This window comes from Cryptomeria japonica, chromosome 9 (genome assembly GCF_030272615.1).
Source record: "Cryptomeria japonica chromosome 9, Sugi_1.0, whole genome shotgun sequence".
Taxonomy (NCBI): Eukaryota; Viridiplantae; Streptophyta; class Pinopsida; order Cupressales; family Cupressaceae; genus Cryptomeria; species Cryptomeria japonica.
In genome coordinates this window covers 696,912,976-696,939,763 of record NC_081413.1, presented here as the reverse complement: position 1 = coordinate 696,939,763, position 26,788 = coordinate 696,912,976, and the positions used below count along the sequence as shown (strand labels likewise).

The 26,788-nt window shown below is 36.9% G+C and overlaps 1 protein-coding gene across 2 annotated transcripts in view; it reads left to right on the top strand.

The window, feature by feature from the left end:
• The window catches only part of LOC131073942 (ALBINO3-like protein 3, mitochondrial), a 244,326-nt gene that overhangs the window by 130,921 nt on the left and 86,617 nt on the right, over window positions 1-26,788 (top strand). For both annotated transcript variants that reach the window (XM_058010465.2, XM_058010466.2), the window contains 3 exons: window positions 18,353-18,400; window positions 23,027-23,095; window positions 23,254-23,309. In XM_058010465.2, coding sequence (XP_057866448.2) covers window positions 18,353-18,400; window positions 23,027-23,095; window positions 23,254-23,309 — 173 coding nt within the window. The remainder of the gene's footprint in view (window positions 1-18,352; window positions 18,401-23,026; window positions 23,096-23,253; window positions 23,310-26,788) is intronic.

Sequence of the window (26,788 nt, the reverse complement as noted above, 5' to 3'; positions counted from 1 at the left end):
CAACCATTCCTGATTGGCTGAGAGCAAGGATAAAGGCCAAGGTTCCCAAGGATGCCCACTCAACCAAGGAGGTTACCGCAGCGTTCCTGGAGAAGGTGAATGAACCCGCTATAGCTAAACCGCCTGAAAGGAAATAAAAGAGCAAGGAAAGGAAAATTAATCCAAGAAAGTTTATGATGAAGTAATTGTTACCAAGAGAAAAGCAATAAACTTGGAGCATCACCCAAATGTGAAGAAGGAGGCACAAGAACTTTTGAAAGGGGAAAAGCAAAGAAAAACCCCTTGTGATATTATGAATGAGGCAATGCCTAAAAATGAGAGAGAGAGAGAGAGAGCAAGAAGCTCTTTACAATATTGTCATTAAGAAGAAATGAGAGAGGAGGCATCTCTTAAATAGAGATGAGGAGAGGAGTTACAAAGTAACTCCCAAATCTATGAATGCCACCATTCATAAAATGTGTGTGCCATGTGTCCACATCCTCTTATGGAGGAAATCTAATATTCCTTAATAAAGGAAAATAAAAGAAATGACTTGTCCTCACACATGTACTAGAGGACAAATTACATGTAGGAATTCCAAAGGAATATCCTAAACTAAATAAAAATAAACCTAAGCTAAGTAAAGATTAAATATTCTAACACCCCCCCTTAAGCTTTACTTGGGGAGCTTACATCAAACCCTTCAATGGGTTGTAATCCAAGATTTTTACAATGAAATTGGAACTTTTCTTTACAAAGTGGCTTGGTCAAAATATCTGCAACTTGGTCTTCCCCCTTGCAATAGAGGAGTGAAACTTGCTTGTCTTCAATTTGTTCTCTAATAAAGTGGTGTTGGAGAGCAATGTGTTTTGTCCTTGCATGAAAAACTGGATTTTTAGCCAAGGCAATGGCACTTTGGTTGTCACAATACAATGGAGTTGGTTCATGTTGAGGTAGACCCAAATCTTCAAGTAGTCTTCTAAGCCACAAGACTTCTTTGGAAGCATTAGTGCATCCTTTGTACTCAGCTTCAGTGGATCCAAGAGAGGTAGATTGTTGCTTTTTACTATTCCAAGAAATTGCTCCTGAACCAACAAAAAAACAATAACCACAAGTAGATTTCCCATCATTGGGATCTCCACCTATATTGGAATCAGTAAAACCTTTTAAAGTAAAATCAGATTTTGCATCATAAAACAAACCTACATTCATTGTTCCTTTAATATATCTTAAAATTCTTTTAGCAACTTTAAAGTGTGTTTGTTGAGGTTTAGACATGAATCTTGAAACCAAACCAACACTATAAGCAATATCGGGCCTAGTAAGAGTTAAATAATTTAAACTTCCAACTAATTGTCTATACAAAGTAGGATCAACAAGAGGAGTTTGCATATCAAGCATTAACTTAGTGCCTAATTCAATAGGAATTGAAACATGATGAGCATCATTCATTTTAAACTTATCTATGAGATCTTGAGCATATTTACTTTGAGATAAGAAAATTCCTTTAGAGGTTTGCCAAATTTGCAATCGTAAGAAATAATGTAAAAGACCTAAATCAGTCATTTGAAATTTTTGATTAAGTTGAAACTTAATATCAGAAATCAAAGTATTGGAACTTGAAGTAAGAATCAAATCATCTACATACAAGATAATAATTATAATATCATCTTCACTATGTTTAATATACAAGTTAGGATCATTTTTACTTCTAATAAAGCCTTGAGAAAGAAAGAATTCATTAATCTTTGAATACCACTCCCTAGGAGATTGCTTTAATCCATAAATTGATTTCTTTAATTTACAAACTAAGTGTGCATTACCTTCTTTAATAAAACCAGGAGGTTGAGACATATAAATTTCCTCATGTAAATCACCATTAAGAAAAGCACTTTTAACATCCATTTGGTGAATAGGCCAATTCATTCTAGAAGCTAATGCAAGCACAAGTTTAATTGTAGGCATTTTAGCAACAGGAGCAAAAGTTTCAGTATAATCTAAGCCTTCAATTTGAGAAAAACCTCTAGCAACTAATCTAGCTTTAAATTTACTAACTTGATTATTAGCATTCAATTTAGTTTTATAAAGCCACTTGCAAGAAACAAGATTTTTACCATGAGGCAAGGGAACTAAATCCCAAGTTTTGTTAGAAATTAGAGTATCATATTCTTCCTTCATTGCTTTTTGCCAATGTGGTTGATTTTTAGCTTGATCAAATGTTTTAGGATCATTAGAATTCATAATAGTAGTCATTAAAGCATAATTACAATAATTAACTCTCCTAGCTTGAAGTTTATCCATTCTAGCTAAGTATTCATCACTATCTTGAATTAAAGATTTAAACCATTTAGGTATTCTTTTAGAAGTAATGGATTCATCACTAGAAGAAGAGTCATGAGGAGTAGAGTTATTATTATCATCATCACTATCACTAGAAGGAATAGAAAGAGATGCATTAGGAGTAGGGTTAAGAGAAGGAGGTTGGTCCTCCACAAGCACAACTTTGGTTTGACCAAGTTCATCATCCTTCACTTTAGAACAATCATGAATGCCTTTTTCTGCAATACAAACATCTCTTGCAACTTTTACCTTGTTAGTAATAGGATTGTAAACTCTATAACCTTTAGTATTTTCATCATAGCCAACAAAAATAAAAGGAGAAGATTTAGCATCTAAGTTTTTCCTTTTCTCCTTAGGTTTGTGAACATAAGCTATGCAACCAAAAATTCTTAAATTCTGCAAATTAGGCTTTCTACCAGACCAAGCTTCTTCAGGAGTTTTATCCTTTAAGGCTTTGGTAGGTGTTCTATTAATTAAATATGTTGCACAAGCCATAGCTTCAGCCCAAAACTTGTAATCCATATTTTTAGCATGCAATAAACATCTAGCCATTTCAACAATTGTCCTATGCTTCCGTTCTGCCACACCATTTTGTTGTGGTGTATAAGGAACGGTAAGCTCATGTTTAATTCCAAAAGATTTCAAATAAGCATTAAATGCATTATTGACATATTCTCTTCCATTGTCAGTACGAAGAATCTTAATTTTAGAACCAGATTGCCTTTCTACAAACATATGAAATTCGGTAAACACATCAAGCACTTGATCCTTACTATGAAGGAAATATATCCATGTTCTCCTTGAAAAATCATCAACAAAGGTAAGTGCATACCTTGAACCTTGGATGGAGGGATTCTCCATGGGACCCAAGAGATCACTATGAACGAGGTGCAATTTAGTGTATGCCCTCCAAGATTGACCATGAGGAAAGGGTTCCCTATGCATCTTACCACTCATGCAACCATTGCAAACAATTTGAGAAGGAACAATAGTAGGCAATCCATCAACCATATTTGCTTTTTGCATTAGTGAAATATAATCAGAATTGAGATGGCCAAGTCTTTCATGCCATATAGTAAAATCAACAGTAGTAAGCAAGGAATACTTTGGAGGAGCAAATTCATAGAACTTGAATAAGTTATCACTATCCATTTTAGCAGTAGCAATAACATGATTAGTGTTTGGATCAATGATATAACATACGCCCCTATAAAAGTTAATCTTATAATCTTGACAAAGTTTAGGAACTGAAATCAAATTTGATTTTAATTCAGGAACATAAAGAACATCATGTAATTTCCCATTAGGAACATTCACATCACCAATAGCTTCAACTTTACAACTATGATTATTAGCTAATTGAACAGGAATATTAGAAGTATCGGGATGCAAAGATTCAAAACATTCTTTATGAGAAGTAACATGTTGAGATGCACCAGAATCAATAATCCACTCAAGTGGTTGAGAAACATTATAAGTACATGTAAATGCATGACGAGATGAATTACCATTATTATTACCCTTCTTATAATGAGGTTTATGTTGATTATTTTGATTATTTTGATTCATGGGCTTTTTACCATTTTGTTTCTTAAAACAATTATTAGTAATATGTCCATCTTTCCCACAATATGTGCAATGGGGTGTTGTTTGAGAATTATTCCTTTGATTATTGTGATTATTATTATGATTATTATTATGAGAATTATTATGATAGGATTTAGAATGAGATTGATAATTAGGAGATTTGTGATTATTATTATGATTATTATTATGATTATGATTATGTTTATTATTATTGGATCTAAAATTATTATTATGATTTTGATTTTTAGACATAAAAGCATGTTCACTACTTTTAAGAGTACCAAATTGAATTAATTTAGCTTCCTCTTGACGCAATAAATTACGAAAAATATCATATGTTAATTGAGTAGCTAAGCTAGGAATAGCAAGTTGAGCATGAATATTCGTAATAAATTGTTGAAATTGACGAGGAAGACATTTTTTAAGAATAAGATGAATTAAACGTAAATCAGCAAGAGTAACTCCTAAACCAGTTAATTGACTATTAACAGAATCAAACTTTAATAAGAATTCATCCATAGTTTTAAAATCCGTATACCTTAGATCTTCAAGTTGATCTTGAATTTGAATTTTTCGGGATTCATTTGAGCTATCATAAGTAGTTTTTAAAATTTCCCAAGCTTCATGCGCTTTTGTACAATTTCCAATTAAAACATACAAATCAGGAACCATTGAAATACCAATTAAACCAAGTGCTTCCTCATTTTGAGCCTTCCATCTATCTAGGTCGGCTTGAGGAGCAGATGTAGCGGGTTCAAATGTTTTATCAGTCGCAACATCCAAAAGGTGTTTGAAACGAAAAATAAACGAGATATGTGTTTTCCAAGAATGATAATTGGAACTATTTAATTTAATTTCTGGAATTAATGTAGACATGATAACAAAATAATAGTTTGTAAAAAAAAAATTACCCCTTTGATTAAAAAAATAAAAATGAACCTCCTTGATTTAAAAATAAACCAGATTTGAGTAAGAATTATTACAAAATTTATGTAAAAAAAATGTTATATTCAAATCTTAAATAACAAATTTTTAAACAAAAAAAAATATTTATCAAAGAAAAAAAATTATATTTTAATAACAAATTGAAATTGATTTTTTTGTTTTTTTAAAATTTGATTTAAACAATTGTAAGTCTTAATAACAAAAGAAAACTATTGTATTTTAAAAGCTTTATTAAAAAAAAACTTTATTCAAAAAAACTTTAATTTATTTTAAATGTAAGAAAAACTTGATAACTAATTTTGTTTAACGTTATTAATCTTTATATATAGACTATTTAAACCTTTTTTTTAAAAGAAATAATACAAGTTTAATAAAATTTAATATCAAACTAAACTTGATTTAAATAAAATAAGTTTTAAAAAACTTTTAAACTTGCCAGATGACTGCAGGGACGTTAAATGACAAAAAAATTATGAAGCATGCAGGTTATGATGATTTGCAGGGAATACACAGAGCAGAGACCACAGGGAAGTTACAGGGAAGTTTACAAATTACAAAATATCCAATTAACCACTTTTCTCCAAAATAACGCACAGATAAAATAACGCTTCCAATGATATCCAATTAACCACTTTTCTCCAAAATAACGCACAGATAAAATGCAGGCCAATCAAAAGATTAACTAACGTTTTAACGCAGTACAAGATATAATGCAGTAATTTAACTAACGTTTTAACGCAGAATAAGGCTAAATATATTCTGCTTCGTTGTTTTTGTTCTCACATTTTATTTTGCTTCGTTTTTAGGGTTGCTACTTTGTATAGGAAATCGAAGATGCAACGACCAGGCAAAGCGGGTTACGTCCTAACGCAAGCGTGCAACTTACTAGCATGCAGTGAAGGACTGGGAGCGAGGATCGCAAGGCGTGCAGGAGGCGTAGAGAAAGTTGCAGTCAACTGAAGAGAGAGGAGACGGCAGATCGCTCAACGGCCGCGTACAGGAGTATAATAGAAGGTTAGAGATGGATTACCACAGCCTTCCCCGCAAGCAGTTGCAGGCCTTGTGCAAGAAGCACGAAATGCAAGGGGCACAAAGTGCCAAAAAAAAAAAAAACCGGCTCGAAAACCAGCAAAGATTGAATATTAGGTTATAGTTTGTAACTTTCAGGAATCGCAGAGAACAGACGGCTAAGAACAGAGATATTGCTAGATTGATTAAAATGGAGCGATTTTGATTAGGGTTAGTTTTGTTGTTTAAGTCGAACTTATTATTACTTTAATCATTCGAAAATCTGTTTGTGTTAGAGAGTTTGATTTTGATCTGAGAATGATGTATGGGTAGAGATTGGAAAAGAAATCTTTTCTTCTCTTTAGACAAATTATGATGTATTGTTCTGCTTTTATCGGATGTCTCCGAAGTAAGATAGTTCTAGCTATCAAGTGTGCTGTGTTGTGTACTTTCTGTATTCAGATGCATTAGTTTGAGAACAATTACAAAGAATTAAATTGCCAGATCTTTATCGGCACTGGTAAAAGCAATAATAAACTTATTTTATTTAACAATAAACCATAAAATATCTAAAACAACTCAAAATGATAACAAATTTAAGTTTGAGTTTAATCCTCAACAAATTTAAGTTTAAATAAAGATTATCATTTTTATTTATCAATAACACCTGCAAATAAAGATGTTAGGACTGAATGGCAGATTCAAACAAATTGAATCAGAATAGTTGTAAGCAAGAAAAAAAGGTTAAAATCTGCAAGTGAATCAGAAATGAAGTTTAATAATAAATTAGTTTTGGCGGCAAGCCGACCAAATAAATTAAGGAGACTAAGTTTGGCGGTAAGCCTTCCAAACTATGCACACGAAAAAAAACAGTAACTTTGGCGGCAAGCCTTCCAAAGATACAAATTTAAACTAAAACGGAGGAACTTTGGCGGCAAGCCTTCCAAAGCCCTTTTTTAATAAAAAACTAACTAGAATAGGAGATTAAACCTGCAGGCAAACTTGTTAACAAGTTTGAAAAAAAAATTAAAATCTGAAACCAAAACCTGCACAATAGAAAATATTAGTAAAATAACTTCTTCTCCTCTCAAGAATGCCTCCAACAAGGTGAACTCCACTGAATGGTAACCTTCATCAATGTTAACTTAAAACAAGGATTAGAAACCTGCTTTGATACCATGAAAGGAAATAAAAGAGCAAGGAAAGGAAAATTAATCCAAGAAAGTTTATGATGAAGTAATTGTTACCAAGAGAAAAGCAATAAACTTGGAGCATCACCCAAATGTGAAGAAGGAGGCACAAGAACTTTTGAAAGGGGAAAAGCAAAGAAAAACCCCTTGTGATATTATGAATGAGGCAATGCCTAAAAATGAGAGAGAGAGAGAGAGAGAGCAAGAAGCTCTTTACAATATTGTCATTAAGAAGAAATGAGAGAGGAGGCATCTCTTAAATAGAGATGAGGAGAGGAGTTACAAAGTAACTCCCAAATCTATGAATGCCACCATTCATAAAATGTGTGTGCTATGTGTCCACATCCTCTTATGGAGGAAATCTAATATTCCTTAATAAAGGAAAATAAAAGAAATGACTTGTCCTCACACATGTACTAGAGGACAAATTACATGTAGGAATTCCAAAGGAATATCCTAAACTAAATAAAAATAAACCTAAGCTAAGTAAAGATTAAATATTCTAACACCGCCCAAACCAGCCAGGAAGTTTTCCCTGATTCAGAGAGACAGTGCCGGATTCAGGACAATCCAGATAGCAGTGCCCAAAGAAGGGAAGACTAGGGACAATGTCACCGCAGATGATTACAAGATTACCATCATAGAGATGGGTAAGCCTACCCAGTACCAGGCGATCCAATATTTTGATGACTCCTGCAACGTTCTAAAGACAAGGCTGGCTCATGAAAAAGAAAAGAGGAAGAAAGTGGAAGAAGAGAACCAGCAGTGGAAGAATTATGTTCTCCATCTTACCAGCCCGCTCAACCATGAAGTCTTGGCTACTCCACCACAGCCTCTTCAGCAGGGATCAATGAAGGACTATGATGAGATGAATGGATCATACACTCAAGAAAAGGAGTGGATTTCAGACGCCGTGATACGTGCTGACACCCTGGTAGAAAACTTAGTATCAGCACATGAGGCAACTTCGTTGTTGATTGATCGTATCCAGGATCTAGCATCCAATTGGGAAGAAGTGAATGAAATTCAGAATTGAATACTCCCTCACCTGAAGGTTATCCGAGGCATGTCAAAGAAGAGCTTAGTGGATGCAGGCATCATACAGATAGGAGACAGGTACGACTTCAGCACGTGGTACTATGCTCTGGTCACTCGGAATGAGGTTTTGAAGAAATCTGAGACCAAGTTGTTTTGAGACAGAGGCAAGGGTTAGAGAGATCTTGGGCAAGGTATTCTGTGTGGCGTCAGAGATCTGGCAGAAGGAAAGCCTAAGGGAGAAGCATTTACAAGCAGAGAACTTGAGAGCTAGGATTCAGGCAAGCTTCTTCCGAGATTCAGGGATGATTAACAAAGGCGATCTTTCAAAGATTGCAAACTTCCTCTCCATCAATGACAACTTCCTCACCCAAGCAGTGGAGTGGGAAGGCATCCTTGCCACATGCGCCGACGATGTGGATCTCATCGACTTCCAGATTGGCGGTTTGCCAAGTGTCGCCATGGAGGAGGTCAAGCTCGTTGTGTCCAAATATGTTGAATCTCTGAAAGTGGAAAGTGGCCACTCACCTCAGTAAAATTAGCAGCTGCGCCACTTGTCACTCTTTCATTTGCTTAAACTGATAGTATTTCGGGAAACCCTAATGAGGGTTTAGGACTTTCAATCTTGGCCCTTTATCGCTGTTTGATCTTGGCCATTCATTTATTTTTGAGAAACTATATAAGGTTGCCTCCTCTCATTTGAAAAGGGTGAGGTTTTTGATGTATTGTTGCTTAAGGTCATTTCCAGATAATATGTTGCATGTGCGCTGCTTTGTAATCTCTATTATTTGAATGATTTGCATGGTTTCAATTGCCTCAACACTTAGTTAGAATTAACTTAGATTTGCTTTCATTGTTGTTAGTTTGAATGAAGGATTTGATAAGTGTTAATTGATGGTGTATCTCCACTCATACTTTTGGTGTATGGATGATTTCCATCTCACCGTGCAAAGTTAGTCTGAGCCCACCCCCTGTGCATCCCAACATCTCGATCATAGGCACAACCCATTGAAGATTGCACCGGCCTTGTGTAGTTGTCCCTAGTGTGGCGAAGCAAGGTTTGGTTTCTCGAGAGCACCCAGTTGATACCATCTCCCGAATTCGTAGGATTAGATTAGCCTTCCTGAAGCCTATCTCGTTTTCCCTTTCTTTTGAAAGTCTAAATCCGAAAAATTCCCCCCCAAAAAAGAAGAGCCTAAATTGCTAAATCCATCTAAGTCCAGCAGTTCAAAATACTTGTCAAACGTAAGTCCCCCTTGAAAATTTTAGCATACACTACCCAAGAAGCTATTCCACTAAAGTCGCTTGTTCGCACATATAGACCTTGGAATCAGTAGTGATTTTTCAGGAGAGGATAGAATACCTTTGGGTATCCTATTCTAATGTTTGGTAGATGATAAAACAGACACCAACAATACTGTGTTGGTTTGCACCAACGAGATGAAATGTTGGTGGCCAGAGAGTAGGCTTGCCAAGGCTTCTCCATGTTTCCTTGGGTAGTACGTTGACTCCAGACCCGCCATCCACAATGGTGTTTGTGAGCTTTTGTCCCATGATGTCCATCTCCACCACGACAGGTTTCTGTCCAATGCTTACTGTGAGTAGCATAGGGTCCATGGCATCTGTACCATGTTTCTTCAGCGAAGCCGTACTATGTGGTTTTGTCATCGTTTGGTTTTCCTGGCCGACCGTGGTGTCACGGGCTGCATTCGTCAAGGCCATCCTCAACTGTGGCATGGTCTGTAGAAGGTCGGATACTCGTATGGGTATTGTGGTTTTTAAAATCTGCTTAATGATAGTTTTCTCCAATCCTGACCGGAGTGGTGTAATGGCAGCCTGGTGCGAGGCCCTCCGCTCTTCTGCCATCGCTCGCTCGATATCCGCCCTGATTTCCTGTAGTCTTGCCTTCTCCGTGCAAGGATCAGGGTACATGGCTCTTTTGTTTTGCAATCTTGTGATTGCCAATACGCCTTCCCTCGGTCCTTCCACCTCCAACATATTGACCCCTTTTTGCCTTCTACAGTCTATGTCCTGATGATTCCCTGGACTACACCATTTGCATAGCAAACTTCTTGCGTCACCCCCGTTTTGACATTCCCATGCAAAGTGACCCCATTGGTTGCACTTTCTGCATTGAATCATGGGTCGTCCCTTCGCGTCGTATTGAACTCTACTCCTTGGCGTGTTATTATTGGACATGTTGTTACCTCGCCGATTGTTGCTGTACCCTCCAAGAGAGGTGTCAGAGTTTGCTGCCGGCTTCGGAGGTGTCACTAGCAGTGTGACTTGGTCAGGTTGGGTGAAGAGCATTTGTGTGCTCCGTGTTTTCAAGTTATATGGGCATTCCTTAATGGAATGTCCCATTACTTGGCAGATGTCACAGAAGGCTTTGCGGGGACAACTCCCCTTAGTGTGTCCTTCCGTCTTGCAGTCGGTGCACCATAGCTCCTTTCTTTCCCTGCCACCTTCTTTGTTAGCCTTTAGTTCTTTCATCATTCTCATCATATCCCTCTGGCGTGCTTGCACGGTTTTGGACTCCCCATCACTGTCTTCATCCGTACTATCACCATTGCTCACCAAACGCTTCCCTTGGGATGTCTTATTTTCGCTTTCAATATCCATCGCACGGTTGTACGCCTCATCATACGAGGGCGGGGGGACCACCTTCATCTTCCGTCTGAGGGATGGTACCAATCCTTCAACGAACCATCTCTTCTTGAAACCATCTGCCGCTTGGTTCTCCATTTTATTGAGCAGTTCCTCGAACCTTCTATTATATGCCCGTACACTTTCATTTTTTCCTTGTTTGGTGTTGTAAATCTCTGCCACAATTTCGTTGTCATCCCGTAGGAGTTTGAACTCTTCCTCGGAGGCCTTCTTCAGATTGCTCCAGGACGTTTTATGCTGGGCATCGAGGTCCGTATACTAGTCAATGGCTATTCCTCGCAGAGTGGCTGGGTATGCCTTCAACCAGTAGTCCCGGTCGTCCTGGCCATTTGCTTCCCAGATGGTCACGCATGTCTTACAATGCCGCCTTTGACCCGTCACCCATAAATTTTGGGAGTTTTTGCTTCTCTGGGGTGTGTGCCATTGTTCTTTTTTGGATGGTTTTACGCGGTGCTTGGAAATGGCTATATGCCGGGAAGGTATTATGTGTCCGGGAGGTACCGTACGCTCCTGGTCTGGTTGGGCCCTTGTCAGCCGGGCTTTGGTCACGTTCGCTTCTATAGTCCCTCCTTCCCGGGGTTTCCGGATCTGACCCTCCTATTTTGATGCCCTTTGACAAGGACAAATTCTTAATGCCAGATTGCATTGCTTCAAAAATAGTGGCGATTTCCTCATGCAGGTCTCGTACCGCCTCCTCTCCTTGTTCAAAATATTCTGACAGGGTGCTTTGCGACTCGGCTCCGGAGTCCTCTTCACTTGACGTCAAGTGTGGGGCTTGGTCGGCGCGATCTTCCTCTGCTACATCTGGAAGTGGCAGGTTCCTGGCGACCTTGGCCAACTCCTTCCACGTACACGGTTTTTGCCTCTCCCGACTACAACTCCGACTCACACTCCGACTTCTGTTGTTTTTCTCTAGACTCTTCGAGTTGGCAACCTCCCTTAGCCGTCGTCTCCTTTCGGCCTGTTCTTTTATGCGGAGAGATCTCCGTACAGTTCCCTTGTTTACTCCTTCGGTGGTAGTGGTACGTTTATCTTTGTTTGGCCGTAGGGGCATCGAGTGCCAGAGGTACGGTGCCGAGTGCCAGAGTTGGCCAAGGTTCCTGGCGACCTTGGCCAACTCCTTCCACGTACACGGTTTTTGCCTCTCCCGACTACAACTCCGACTCACACTCCGACTTCTGTTGTTTTTCTCCGGACTCTTCGAGTTGGCAACCTCCCTTAGCCGTCGTCTCCTTTCGGCCTGTTCTTTTATGCGGAGAGATCTCCGTACAGTTCCCTTGTTTACTCCTTCGGTGGTAGTGGTACGTTTATCTTTGTTTGGCCGTAGGGGCATCGAGTGCCAGAGGTACGGTGCCGACTAGCCTCCCTCTCCTCTTCCTCCCTCCGACTCCACTCCTCGTATCGTCAGAGGACTTGTTGCCGCCGAAGTTCCTTTGCTGTCTCCTCCCTTCGGTCTTGGAGTGCAATTAGATTTCTGGCGAGTAACCTTGGAATACTTCCAAGCAGGTCAAAGACGGGGGTGTTGACAGTGAGTTCACCACGTACCGTGCCTTTCGAGACGGCTCTCTCCTGAGCCTCTCACTACACGTACTGCGTGACGGACACGTCCCACAACTCCACCAAGTCTGCCATCAACTGCTCCTCTCGTTCCTCTTCCGCGGTACTCTCTTCGTGTGTGTCGCTGTCCACGACAATTAATTGCTGGTGAAATGGCCGGCCCATTAATTGCTTCCGCCTGCTGCCATAGTTATCTCCAGGTTCGTTGAAGCAACGGTGCCAAAATGTTTAGTCCTAAATGTATGGTTGGTGAATGAACAAATAACACAATGTTTTCCACACGTACCAAATATTCATGTAACAGAACAGTCATATATCACAGCATAAATGACAATGATACTAGTTAGACCAGAAGAGTTATATCTTTATTCCAGTGTCCAAAATGTCCATACATAATCACCCCTGCCGAGGTTCCAACAAAACAATATAAATACCCGACAGTTGGTCAAGTTGCCAACCGTCACCAACTCCCAACTACCCGACGGGAACCTATCGGCGACAACATAAACATAAACACAACATAACACACTTTTAAATATTATTCTTACTAACATACGTTATTTACCCCTAACAAATTCCATAATATAATATGTTTGATTTTGGATTGCCTCCATCACATTGTGTTGCTTCAGCCATGTTTACTCTTGCTGCACGGTTCGGACTATTCTCTTGAGGACTCTCTTGCCGTGACTGTTTCATATGGTTGGCATAGTCTAACTTCCTATAATTTTGACTTGCCCTTTGACGTTAGTGACAATAAAGAATCTCCCCCTTTGTCGTTGATGTCAACCCTGCAAAGAAATAATCTTGGAATGCAATAGAAACAAACTTCTCCCTCTAACTAAAATGCTCACCTTTATTCTACTCCTCTCCTTTTCACATCAATGGAAAAGCCTTTTTGGGGATAAAATATAAGACAATGAATAGCTCCCCCTGAACACATGCTTCTTTTGAAGAACTTAGTGATGGTTTGTAATGTCCCTAAACCTATTCTCAACATAAAAAACTAATTTCTGAAGTTAATGAATTTTTTGACCACTACTGTTGTTCTAGGTCTATTATACTTGCTTGTCTGATGCTTAAACACAAATATAGCAATGATATAATGTTGAATGCACAACAAAAAGTTAATGTTCCTTGTTATGGACAGCAATAAGCTCACAACTAATCACAGTTACAATGGATAATGTAATTTCAGAATGCAGCATTAAAATCAATCAAATACAACTTCTTACTCTTTTGAATTGATGAAGCCTTCAGCATTAGGCCAATTGGGTAATCATTGATCTGCAAGGCAGAACTTCCTGCAATGATATCATACAACTAATAAGACAGCGATTTATATTGTTATGAAGAGCTAAGTCACCGCGTTCGAATTCGAGTTCGAGTTCGACAACCATAAAATTCGGATGTAGTTCGGCAAGGTCAAAAAATTCGGGAAAAAAATTCGACATTAAATTCGCCATATATATATTTTTTATTTAAATATAAGTAATATATCTCATAAATTATCGAAATAGTTTAAGATTGCAAAATAGATTTGGAATTATTATAAACAAATTAAAAATAAATTAAAATAATAATCAATATAATATATTAAATATTTATTTAAAAAAAAATATTAATATAAATTAAAATTATAAAACAATAAATATATTTAAATCTATTTAATATTAATAACTTTCGAAATCATTATAAACAGATAAAAATAAATAAAAATAATTATCAATTGAATATACTAAATATTATTTTTTTATAAAAGTTTAATATAAATTAAATTATAAAACAATAAATAAATTTAAATCTATTTAATATCAACAACTAATAACTAGTAAGAATATTAAAATAACATTAATCTTAATGTTTGGAGAAAATCGTAAAAAAATAAAACAAAAATTGTAATCGAAAAACTATACTGCGGAGGGAAAGTGCACTGCGAACGCGAGGGAAATAGTCACAGCTGGGCAGGGGCTCACACAGCGCGTGAATAGGGCCAGCTGGGCATGGGAATAACAGCGCGTGAATAGGGCCTCACGGCACAGGAATAGCGATGGGATTGACAGCTAAACAGCTTCAATGGCGGATAAAAAAAAACCAGTTCATTTTGACGTACGAATTTCAAGCGAACTTTTCCGAATTTTATTTATTTTTTATAGATTTGCCGAGTTTTGAATCTGAACCCGGAAATTCGGCGAATGCAGTGACTTAGATGAAGAGTATTAATGACAGCAATCGATTATCCTGAAGATAGTGATCAGTAAGGAGACTAATCAGAGGTTACGAAATTACTAATTACATATGAAAGGGTGAGATTAGTTTAAGGAAAGAAGGCGATTATGAATAGACATAAGTCATGACCTTTACAACGTAACTTATCGTTGCATTTATAAGATATATGAAGGCATTCACTTCCACTTCAACAATCATCGATTTGGAAATTTATTTCTTTTGTTCTTGATTGGATCTACTCTTATGAACATAGGCCTGTTTGTCTAAATAGGTTGCAAGTGCCTAACTTATTATCTGAGACGACACTATTGATTGCAAGGGAGAATAGCAGATATCAGACACAGTAACTGTATCACTATAGGCGATAATACATATCAAAACATTGCATGATTTAAGAGTTCTTATCGGAAACAACAATCAGTATTACTGTACATTTCATTGCATAAATCACATCCACATATCAGGAAAAGCAGATATCTCGTATTGCACATTGGGATTTCATAAACTGGCATAATTCATAAGTTCATATCAGATATAGCATTATCGTATCATCCAATCTTAATCCCTCATTAATATAGGTAAAAGGGAAAAGTGTATTGACATATTGTTCACTTGCATATATTATTTGAACAAATAAAAGATAGCAAGTGACCTTAATAAGTGACATTCAAAATATATTAATCTTTATATTATCAATTTTATAAGTTAAGAGAAAAATCAGATATTGAAATTCATTGTAAGTATAGAAGTTTGAGCAATTGTCCCATAATACTAAGTTACCCCAAACAGGGACATTACAATGTATGTATGAACGTACCGAAAACATACCCAAGCCCCCCCAAAATTTCTGCCATACCAGCGTTTCGTACCCACCTACCCGTTCCTGTTCCTGTACCCCATTTGGCAACTTAGCATAATAACAGTTCTGATCTGATCTGATTCATGGTGATGTCACTGGATGCTTCCTTTCCTTCATATCTCTCAATGTGAGGGAGAAGGCACACCTCTTCATCATGTATGCCCTTTGGCAGGAGACACACCCTTTCACCATTAGCACCCTTTGAAAGAGTGCAACTCTTTATTATTTCTGCCCTTTGAAAGGGACACAACGTTTCACAATATGATCTGCATTTCTTATTTAAATCAGATCTGCACTTCTGATTCACAAATTATTCCCCCTTTAGATGAGTTCTGTTCTCCCTTTTGTACCTCATATTTGGGGGAGTCAACTTATCATTTCATGCTTTTGACCATTCATTAACTTCAATAAAATTTTAATTATATTTAATTATATTCCTTTATATTTTAATTTAATTTTTTTTTTTTTTTTTTTTGTATTTTAAATTTTATTATTATTATTTATTATTAAATTATATTTCAAAGTGGGGGCATTACAATGAGGAAAGTTGTCATCCATGTAATGAATGCTCATGGAGGTTAACATGAGATGAATTACAACAGACACAGTTTAAACTCCACAAGAATGAGAAATTGAATTAATGTGCTGAGACAAGTGTTCAATTTACTCAATGCACATACATCATTAGGGATTTGTAATTGGGTTAATACCACAGCGGTATTATCTCAACATATAATTGGTGGGAGCATGCCATGAAGTGGCCAATGCATATCCTCAAGCCATGTGAAGAAAATACTTTGAATAGGAAATCTTTCATGGATCTGAAAGGTTATTTGAGAGAATTGAAAGTGACAAATGTATTGTTGATATGTGCTCTCTATTTTTGAGCATTCTGTGGAGATGCATCACCAAGGATTTCTCTACAGATGATGATCCCAACTTCTTGTGAACTTGGGGAGTTGTAGGGGTTGTCAATTTTCTTCAGGATTGGACAACCTACTTTGTTGTGCATAAAATTAAAAAGGGAATTTTTGAAGGAAAATGATGCTAAAATTTCCAAAATATTAAAAAACCAAAAAAAACAGAAAAAACAAAAAGACCCCCAAAAAACTTAAATGGAGACAAATTTGTAAGTTATTTTTATGGCTGTCTGCCTCACATACCTAGAATTCGGGACAAAATTTTCAATCCCCAAAACCATGTCCCTATGTCCCTGCATCCTTCTCTCCCAGAATCTCAAAGGAGCACTGCTATTTTCTGTATTAATCAAATCCTTTGGAGGTTGGATGTGTATACGGGCATCTAACCAAGGAGTATCTGAATTGCCATAAATTGAACTCATGAACAATAAATAATCTTAAGAGTATCTAAGCACAAAATTCACTACCTCAGACCGTCACATCAATGCTCTAAGGTTGGTCATCTGTAAACAAACATAATATACCTGCATTTTGTAATTGTTACTTAATATTGTATACATAGTTTTATTTACCAAATTGAAGGTGGTGAGTGAAATAACATAAATATTGTAATATATGAAAAATCCAAGAGACCCTTAAACATGCAGGATTATCTTTGAAAATCCATGATAAACACATTTGCTTGCAGAAATGACAAAGCCAAAGCTTTTCATTATTGGAAGTACTCAAACGAATGGGTAATGTTCAGGAGTATAACATCCAAACCAAAGGGCTAGATACCAGATTGGTAAGCATGGTCATACAATGTTAAATACTTACGTTGATAGATGACCTTAAACAACTTATAGAAGGTTTGATTGCAGCAACATAGCTCCTTTAATTAGAAAGAGCTATTACATTGGCCCTAGGACTCGACAAGGCAGCACGCAAACAACTAATAGGATTCCCTTAGATTAAAATCGCGATTTAGAAATATCCAAACATATACAAACAAAAACTAAGTTGCCGATACATGTACGAGCACGGGTACAAGTATGAGAACCCGGTATGTGGGTATGGGCAATTTTTTTTTGCCCTTAGGTACGTTTATACTTGTATATATACATATTATATACAAAAAGTTTAAAGAAATATAGAAAATTGTAAAATCAAATACATTTGATAGTATGATACTTCCTCATGGATCAATGCCAAATGCCAAAATGCTTGTGATAAAGATAAATACTAAATGCCAATTGATAGTTAAATATTTAATATTTATATTTATCAATTGGCATTTAATAGTGATAATTTTAGTTGTCTAAGTTCTTGATTCTGATCTCCACTCCTAGACCCCCTCAATGCAATCAAATTTCATATATGACAAGAGATCCCACTAACTAGTGTGGGTTTGGAAGTGGAGACCGTAATGGGTTTGAGGGGCAATAGTGATTAGTTGCACAAGGTGTTAGATGCGAGAAAAACCCAATGATAGAAGGGGTGCAAAAATGATCTTTGTATTGGGTGAAATGATGCTTTTAGGGACATTTTAGGGTTTTTGGATGCAAAAAGGAAAAGTCAAGAAAACATTTATTTTTGTTATTTTTTGGTGCTTGGAGCCTTTGGGTATGCTTGAGTATGTACTTGGGTGTACCCAAATGCCCGGGTACATACCCTGGGCGAGCCCGTACCAAGACATACCTGGTATGGGTGCAAGATGCCTTAAGTGCATACTTGGTAACATAGCAAATTAAGGAAAGCAAATTGAAACCCTGAAGATGCAAGATAAAAGAAACCTTTTATAACAAAGTGTTGGATGAATATAGTAAGCACAAGAAGATAATCTGAGAATGATAGTTTAATTTAATCATCACCAGAACTGGCTTTGGTTGAAATCTATGTGAGATTGTTTAACTTGAGTAAAAGAGGAAAACCAATTTATGATACATATATAGTATATATCTGCTTATTTTCTTTGTAGACAATATGATTTGACACAATGTTTATGCTTGTTGTGTCTCAATTTACCAATTTTTGTTGGTTTGTTTGGATTGCAGGGTGTTCTCATTTTCATGTTATCCAACCTCACCTTCTCAACTATGCAGGTTGGTTTGTTTTTCTGATGTTTCTTATGTGTTGCCAAAGCAGCATTTGGTGGTATTGTTTGTTAATGATACTTCTGGTGTCATACTTCTGTGTTGGTTCAGAAAATCAAAGTGGACACATCATCTTAGGAACAGTTTCTTTAATTTATATTGTGTGCTTTGGTCGTGAGCTGATGTTTAGTCAAACATTCTGGATTTAATATATTCCTTTCCTGAAAATTAATTCTACTGTTGCTAAACATATATGACTGCACTGAGTCACTAAACAAAAACTTGCAAGAATGCGTCGTTGTGAAGTTCATTAGAATTGGATCACATGGTAATCTGGCTTGTAGTTTATGCTTTATAGGGCTTCATTTTGAGAAGAATAGAATAAAGAATTCTGTGCATTATTTGTAAATGATTTCAATTTTCTGCAATTTTAATTGTACTTGACCATGACCATCTTGGTTCCTATGTTGAATGGTTTATGCCCTTAAATATTTTGGTTTTTCCAGTGTAATTTTGCTGTTATGTATTAGGCATGTCACTTGATCTCTGAGATGTTTGTAAGCAATACTGTCATAATGTTAGGTTTACAAGAGAACGAGTAGTTTGCTTGGTATCACTGAAAATAATCATACAAAGAGATTACTGGTTGTAGCTGGAGCTTATAGAATGCACCAGTTTGGTTTTGGTGATCAGAATTCAACTGTAAGGATTATTATTATGAGTCCTGGGTATTATCTTAACTATATTCAGATAATTACCTTTTCTCTTTCTTGACTGAATAAATTGTGGGACTAGAGAACAATTTTGACAAAAGCAAAAATGGATTTGAATCTGTGGTACTTTTGTGCTTCTGGCTCTTTTCAAGAAAATAAGAAGCCCATCCAATGTTCTTTGCAAAAATTGATATTCTTCCTGTAGGATAGAGAAGGTGCAATGGACAACAACATTATGGCCCCTCAAGGTTGTCTTGCATCCCTAGAAGATATTACATGATGATTCTCCATTCGAGGGAGACATTATGGGCAGATTAATCCACAAATGAAGCATACTTATTCTGTAGTATGTTATTATTTTTTAGGCAGTGCCTTTCTGCCTTGGAGCCCTTGGGTTTGTAATGTCCCCTTCCTAAGCAATGTTAGCATATTTAGGGGGTTCTCATAGGCTAACCATAATGAGTTAGGGTTAGGGAACTAATTGGATTTTTTTGCATTGTGACTTTTTTTGGAGTGAATTTGAACAATTTGTTTGTTTTACTATGTTTAGTAAGTCACAATCTGGACACCAACTTGGTCAATTGGTAGTATTTCTATTTTGGAAATGTCGGTAAATGCACTTGATAATATTTTGGCAGTTAATGCGGTCGAGAGTGATTGTTTTAAATAACGTTAAAAAGTATTAAAGTTAATTAAATAATTAACTTTAGCATTATTTAATTTAATAAATTTCTTAAGTGGGCGCCTAGGCTAATTAAATTTGTTTTTATTTAACAAAATGTTTTCTAGTTGTGGGTACGCACTATAAGTGGAATTTCCATCTTTAGTTGACTTATCACATTATCACTTATCCACCTTATGTGGATGATAGGCTATCAATTGTATAAGATTATGACACATGTCAACATCTTGTCTAATCCTTCATTACACATTGCCTTTATAAATAAGGTCTTTTGCCTCGTAGAATTTCATGATGTAAGGATGAAACATTCATAAGGGATTTCTTTTGGGATAACTCCATGAGAGCTTAGTTTGGACAGCTTCTAAATTCAAGAGGACTAGTTCATTAAATATATTCGAGTATTCTCTTCATGTCTTTTTCAAGATTTGAATACTGATTCATAGATTTGGTTTGTGTTTTGTAATGATTCTTGTTTAAGATTGCATTTTGATATATATTAAAATGAGTTTTGAGTATTTTTTTTTTCCTTTTTAATACTATTTAGCATTTCCGTTTGTGCTTGTTAATAAAGGTGTTGCATTGCATTTGTTTGCTCCTCGTTGCATTTGTAATATGAGTGAGCACATTCATTCCATGCAAGCTGGACATCGTGAGTCGTCCATTTATCCATGCTTCCTAGTCGATGTACATTTGCTGCACAAGATTTATGATCTGATTGTTGTGAATAAATTTTTTTACACCATTTGGAAAGAGCTGCATGTGAACTTGGAGGTGAGATGGAAGTGCACATGTTATTGAAGGAGTTGAAGAAAGACAAAATGAGCTTCTTGACAGGAACAAATTAGAGAGCATCAATTAATAAGCCAAATGAATTGCAACAAAATCCAAAGGATGTACAAGGAAAGTTGTATGACTGAACCCCACAAACATCTCAAATAAATCCAAGTACGTTGCATTTATATTCGACGAACATGACTAGAAGCATTCTTTTTGTTTGCAAGAAGTGACACAAGGGGAAAACATTTCTATTAAAAGAAGTAATGTTGGGACCAATACAACAAGAAGTATCAGTTTATTCATTCTAGTCTATTCAGAATATTATATATCCAGGGAGTTCTATAAAAGTGAATCCACACAAAGAGGCTTGTGTAACATCCGCAAGATTGTCAAAGATGGTGATTGCTTGAATTATTCTCCATCACTGACCTTACAAACTGGACAGTTTTCTCCTTTAGCCTCATTCAAAACAATGGTGATGGGCTCTGAATTTTTGTTGCAGGAATCCATCTTTCCTTGATTCTTCTTGTTCTTCTTTGTATAAATATGCAGGGGTTTGTTGGTCAGTAAAATGCTGGAGGTATTCTCCTAGCAGACACCACTAACAGACATTTTCTTGTCAACTTTACAAGACACCTAAATCCAATGGGTTATTCATGAGTTAAAGATGTTCAAAATGGTTACAATATCAGATAGAAGCACATAGCAGTAGTATATAATGCAAGACAAACACACAAGACATTTGAGACACATGGATACACCTGGAGAAATCCTCAAGTAGGAAGTAAACTCCAGAAGAGTGAGCTCTTGCTCCTCATGCTACTATGTTCTAGTCAAATAAAAGTGTTTATGACACCTGTATAGTGGATTTGAGCTCTGACAACATAAGCAACTAGCTCATAATCTCTGCAACATGTCCCTCCGCACAATGGAAATGTTGCGTCTTTACTTACTACAATGAAAAATCGAACAAATATGAAGGTTTGAATAAGAAGCCAATGCCTCTACAATGTTTGTCAAGTCTTTTTTGCCTTTCCCTCATTCTTTGCAGGCATCATCAGGAAGTTGTAATGTCGGAAAATGCATAATGAACAATCAAAATGCTTCAGATTCTACCTACTGTCTTGACTCTGATGAATTTGCTGCTTGCAATGGAGTGGTAATTTCAAAATCATTGAGGCATTTTAAAAAGCGCTGTTGTAGAGATGAAATCATTGCTTTCAGCAAAGAGGTGATTGTGAATTCATGACAGTAGACACAAGCTCACTGGTGGAGAAATAATTTTGCTACCTACGGGAGCCAATAAATATGCTTACATTGTTTTTTTGCTAACTTGACTATCTGAACCCCTCTTTGTAGAAATCCATGAGATTGTCCGGATTACCCAAAATATGCCTTTGACTGGAGACCATACTTCTCAGTAACTTGACACACCAAACATAGACAAATTCCTTCCATGGACCAAGACAACTCCATGACTGAAAATGGCAACTGGAACAATCCTGCAACAACTGCAACAACCTTCTGGGGCATGCACTAGAGTTCTGTTCCATCTTACCTTGATCTGCAGCAGCTGCAAGTCCTTCTTAGCAATGGTCTATGATCCATTTTTCACATCGTTTACGACTATTTTCAAGGCATTTGCAAGCACAATAAAGGAGCCTTTGATTTATATATTTTTCCAGTGTTCTAAGGCTTCTTCTGATTGGCCTTGTTTCACTTGGTACTATTATTTTGTCCAACTGTTATAAAATTGCTTTACTTTGCCTCTTGTAGTCTTTCCAACAAGGACTGCATTCTTGTAGTTGTAACTGGAAGATAAATTTACCTGGATCATTTTGCAGACCACTCATTATGCAGATTTGTCCATCTTATTCACTTTTGTATGCCTCGGCTGTAACTCATGCTTCTAAACAGTTCCCAAGAAAATGTCCCTTTTGATCCAAGTCATTCACCATCAAATGAGGCAAGAAAGGAGAATGAAACATGCAAATGCTGTGATGCTAGATCTGAACCATCACATGTGATCAAGTAGGCTGGAATGATGATATATTTTTGGTGTCTGGTCTTTCAGAAAATGACCTAATAAACTATTTTGTCTAAACTAGAAAAATGATAAAATGATTTTTTCGAGTATCCTTTTCTTTCATTATAACCTTTAAAGCTGTATGTTAGTGTCATCAATGCACTCTTGACTAAGGTACTTTATGGAATCCAATGACTGTAAACTTCTTTTCGCCATTGCAGTTACCACTGACAAAATACAGGTAATACTGAACTTCATATAGTTAAACTGCTTTTATGCATGGAAGAACCTTGGCAATATGTAGTTTGGAATAGATAAGGTGAGTGAATTTTGGAGCTTTTGATTTTTTCATGATTTTGTCAAGAGTGCTGCTATAAATTCAAAATTCTAGGAGATGCAGTTGTTTTAGGATAAAGAATTCATGTGTGGTTTTGCAGATATTGCTCCTTAAGTATCTTTACCACTTCTTGATGTCACGTCTTAATCCCTCAGCTGACCTGCTTAAGGTTAGTGGTACATGACTGATACTTGTCAACATGATATTTTTTTTGCTTTTAACCTGTGTGGAATGTAATTTGTGTTATATTCTCTGTTTAGAAATGATTTTTTTCCCCTGGTTATCTGGTTATTATAATCTTAAGTGCAATTGTTGAAATATTTGTAGGCTGCAGCTCAACATGAAGCTGAGGGTCATCTGGAAAGTGCTTTGCAAGTACTGAGGTATTGTTGTTACTGTCTGTTATTTATTCTCAAGAGAAGCAAACAAGGAAGGATTGGCTGAACTCATCTTTTCTTCAGTTTGAGCATCTGTGAATGGATAGGGGAGGATGTGTTTGGGTGGGTAGGGAGGTGAGAGGAGGGTGGGGGTGGCGAAGGGGGTGATATTCACTTGTAAAGAATTCCTTATTCCGGTAACGACTATTTTCAATAAGAGCTGCATTTTCTGGGAACGAGACATCTGTTTAGTTTATTTTATACATGACCATTCCGAGAAAACAATTGTCAGACTATTTTTTGTCATCCAAAAAGTGAAATTACAGTTATTTGCTAATGGATACTATTGATGTGTTTTTTAGGACACTTCGAACACAAAATAAAATACCAAGTATTCTATCCTATCTTGAACAGAAAAACCTCATATGCTAAATAATATGATCAAATGAGACAACTCCAAGGTTTACAATGTGAATAATCAACTTTAAGTTGTAGATAGACTCAGTGATGTATGATGTGATTTTGCTGGTAACCACAAAGGGACTTATGCTTATGAACACTACTGGAATGTAGAATCTAACTTTGCTGGTAACCACAAAGGGACTTATGGGATGAAGGGTTGAGGAAATCTACTTCTAATATACACCCTCGTTCTGATTTTTTTTTTTTTTTTTGTGATTTTTTTGCTTTTTTCTGTTTTCTGCTTTTTCTGGGTTTCGGTTTTTTCAACAGCAATGAAATTAAGAAAGCTGTTTAGTACTACTAAATCAACTGATACAAAAAGCTAACTATGAAAAACTCAGAGATATCATCATAATATCATTGCTAAACCATAGAATGTCTAATCCAAACACGATGCCAAAACAAATATAGTGAAAACAGAGAATTTGGACAGCGTTTACCAACTCTGATTTGTGAGAGCAATATTCTGATTTTTTTGATCAGCTACCCAAAAAATCAGTGTTATGTTTGTATCTCTCTCGAATCACCTCCGAATGAGCCCAAACTGGAAGCAAATGAAGCATAGAGCCTAGACAACCAGGTAAGAAGAACAGAAAGCTGCCTCAAAGAACAACTCAAATAGATGGCACACACTCTAGTGCAGCCCCAAAACGTGGTATGAACAGCAAGGTGGGCTGATCAACTTTAAAAATCATAAACTCCATAAATCACACAAACTGGAGCAAATGGACGCCTAGGGCATAGGAGAAGAATGATTCCGTAGCAACAAAAATCAGTTCAATCCTCCGACTAGGTTGAGTAAAAACGTGAAATCAGCAAGAGGGTTTCCACAACTGAAAAAACCAAGAACTTCTCTATTGAATCCAATGGCAACCTTTGAATGAAGTTGCTCCAATCAGCTAGGAGTTGCCTTTCAAACTCGAAACTGCAACCTGCTAGGAGGGCAAGCAACCCTGAAGTTAAGACTGTGAAAGCATTTCAACAACACTTTGTTATCTCAATATTCAGCATACCCAAATGAGCCTGCCGAACCAGGTTTCATATCTATCTTAAAGGGATCGACCCTCTTCTCCAGGCCATGTGGGATTAAAAGTTTTACTTTATTTTATTTCCCTTTTCATGTGCACAAATAACTCAATAAAAATAATTAATAATTCCCAACTTGGATGACCACATGAGAACATCTTTTAAGAACAACTTAAAGTCATTGAGCCTTGGTGTGGGGGACAAAAAGCAACTTGAAATTATAAAATCACTTTAGTTATTACCTTCCAAAAATGAACTCCAATAAAACTTGAATAAACAACCCCTCAAACTTGACTGCCAAAAATAGAAACCAAGTGCTGTATCATACTACGAAACATTGTACTTAATATAAATGGCATACTGCTAAAAATAGTAGGTGACTTCAAACTCCTTAGAAGAACAATTTGAGTAGTTGTCGTAACTTACTAAAAATAGAAAGTTCAAAAATCTCCTCTGATGGAAATGCATCTAACACCATTTTGAAGCACTTTGAAAACCCAAAAAGACCCAAAGCTAAAACTGCCAAACTCCTGCAAGCGCCCCTCTGAAATCCGTTCTGAAGATAGAAACCCTTATTTAGCCTCTGATTAGCCTATGGGTTTCCAAAATAGGCTAAAGATCCATCTAATAGTCTAGAGCTGAAAAGGGGACATTACAGTTTGCCCTCCTAAAGATTGCTTGTCCCCAAGCAATCGCAAGGCTGGATGCTACAAAATTCAATCATTCTCCCAAGTCGCATCCTCAATAGGTAGGGTCGTCCATTTGACCAAGTACTCTTTAAATGTCCTCTTGAAAGAGCGTTCCTTGGAGTCAATGATGGCCTTTGGAATTAGAACCAACTATCCCTCCTCATCCAAAGGAGGTAAATTTGATGAAGATACCACACTATGCCCAAGTTCCTTCTTGAGGCGTGGCACATGGAAAACATTGTGTACCTTATTGTTTTTCAGATAACTCCAACTCGTAAGCAACTTCCCTGACCCTCCTGGTGACTTTGAATGGTCCATAAAAATGGAGCTTGAGCTTCTCTGCTCCACTCTTCTTGAGAGTGAACTGTCAGTAGGGCTGGAGCCTCAAGTAGACCATATCTCCAACCTAAAAGTGCACTCTACTCGCTGCCGATCAGCATACATCTGTCGATTCTATGCATACTAAAGATTGTCCTTCAAAGATCTCAAAATGTGTTGGTACAACTGGTAAATTAAATACAAGAAATAATAATGTACATGACAATGCATACTAGACACGACAAAAAATATATCTTTATTCGCACATTCAATTATTACAGAGAAGAGACCAAAGATGGTTGGCCAAGGATTACAATAGATCCGACAATACCATGCCCCTTCCTTGGCAGGACATGACATATTTAAAGGACCCGACGGTTGCCGAGAGGTACACAACTGTCAACCAATTGACACATAACTACCCGAGACTGACAACCCACTCAATACAATTAATTAATACATTGTCGGATAACAAATATTATCAAACATAACAACAGGCAATTTATGCCGACAACATCATCCCCCCCAAAAGAAAAGTTGTCTTGCAGATGACAAGCAAACATCAAGTGATATTCGAAAAGACTAACGACAGATAGTGACTTCGACTGGACACCCCCAACTTGTAGTGTACCTGCCAAATCAAATGGGGATTTGGGGCAACGCCCCCAACGGGGTCAAGGGGTAGCGCTCCCAGCGGGGTCAAGGTGCAGAGCCCCTTGCAGGATCGAGGGGTAGTGCCCCTCACAGGGTCCCGGGGTAGTGCCCCCGCCGCCAACACCAAATTACAACCTTCAAACCCACATGGAACTCCATGGCGTGCATCAATTTTCTGCTTTTTTAAGACGTCAGGAACAAGGCCAATGAAGTCAAAATTCTGATCAAGGTGCATTCTCCCATACGGGTATTGTGTTTTCTGACTTGTTTTCCTTCCATATGGGCTTATCCTCCTTGCATATAGACTTGTTATTTCGTACAAGCTTGTGCTTCTCT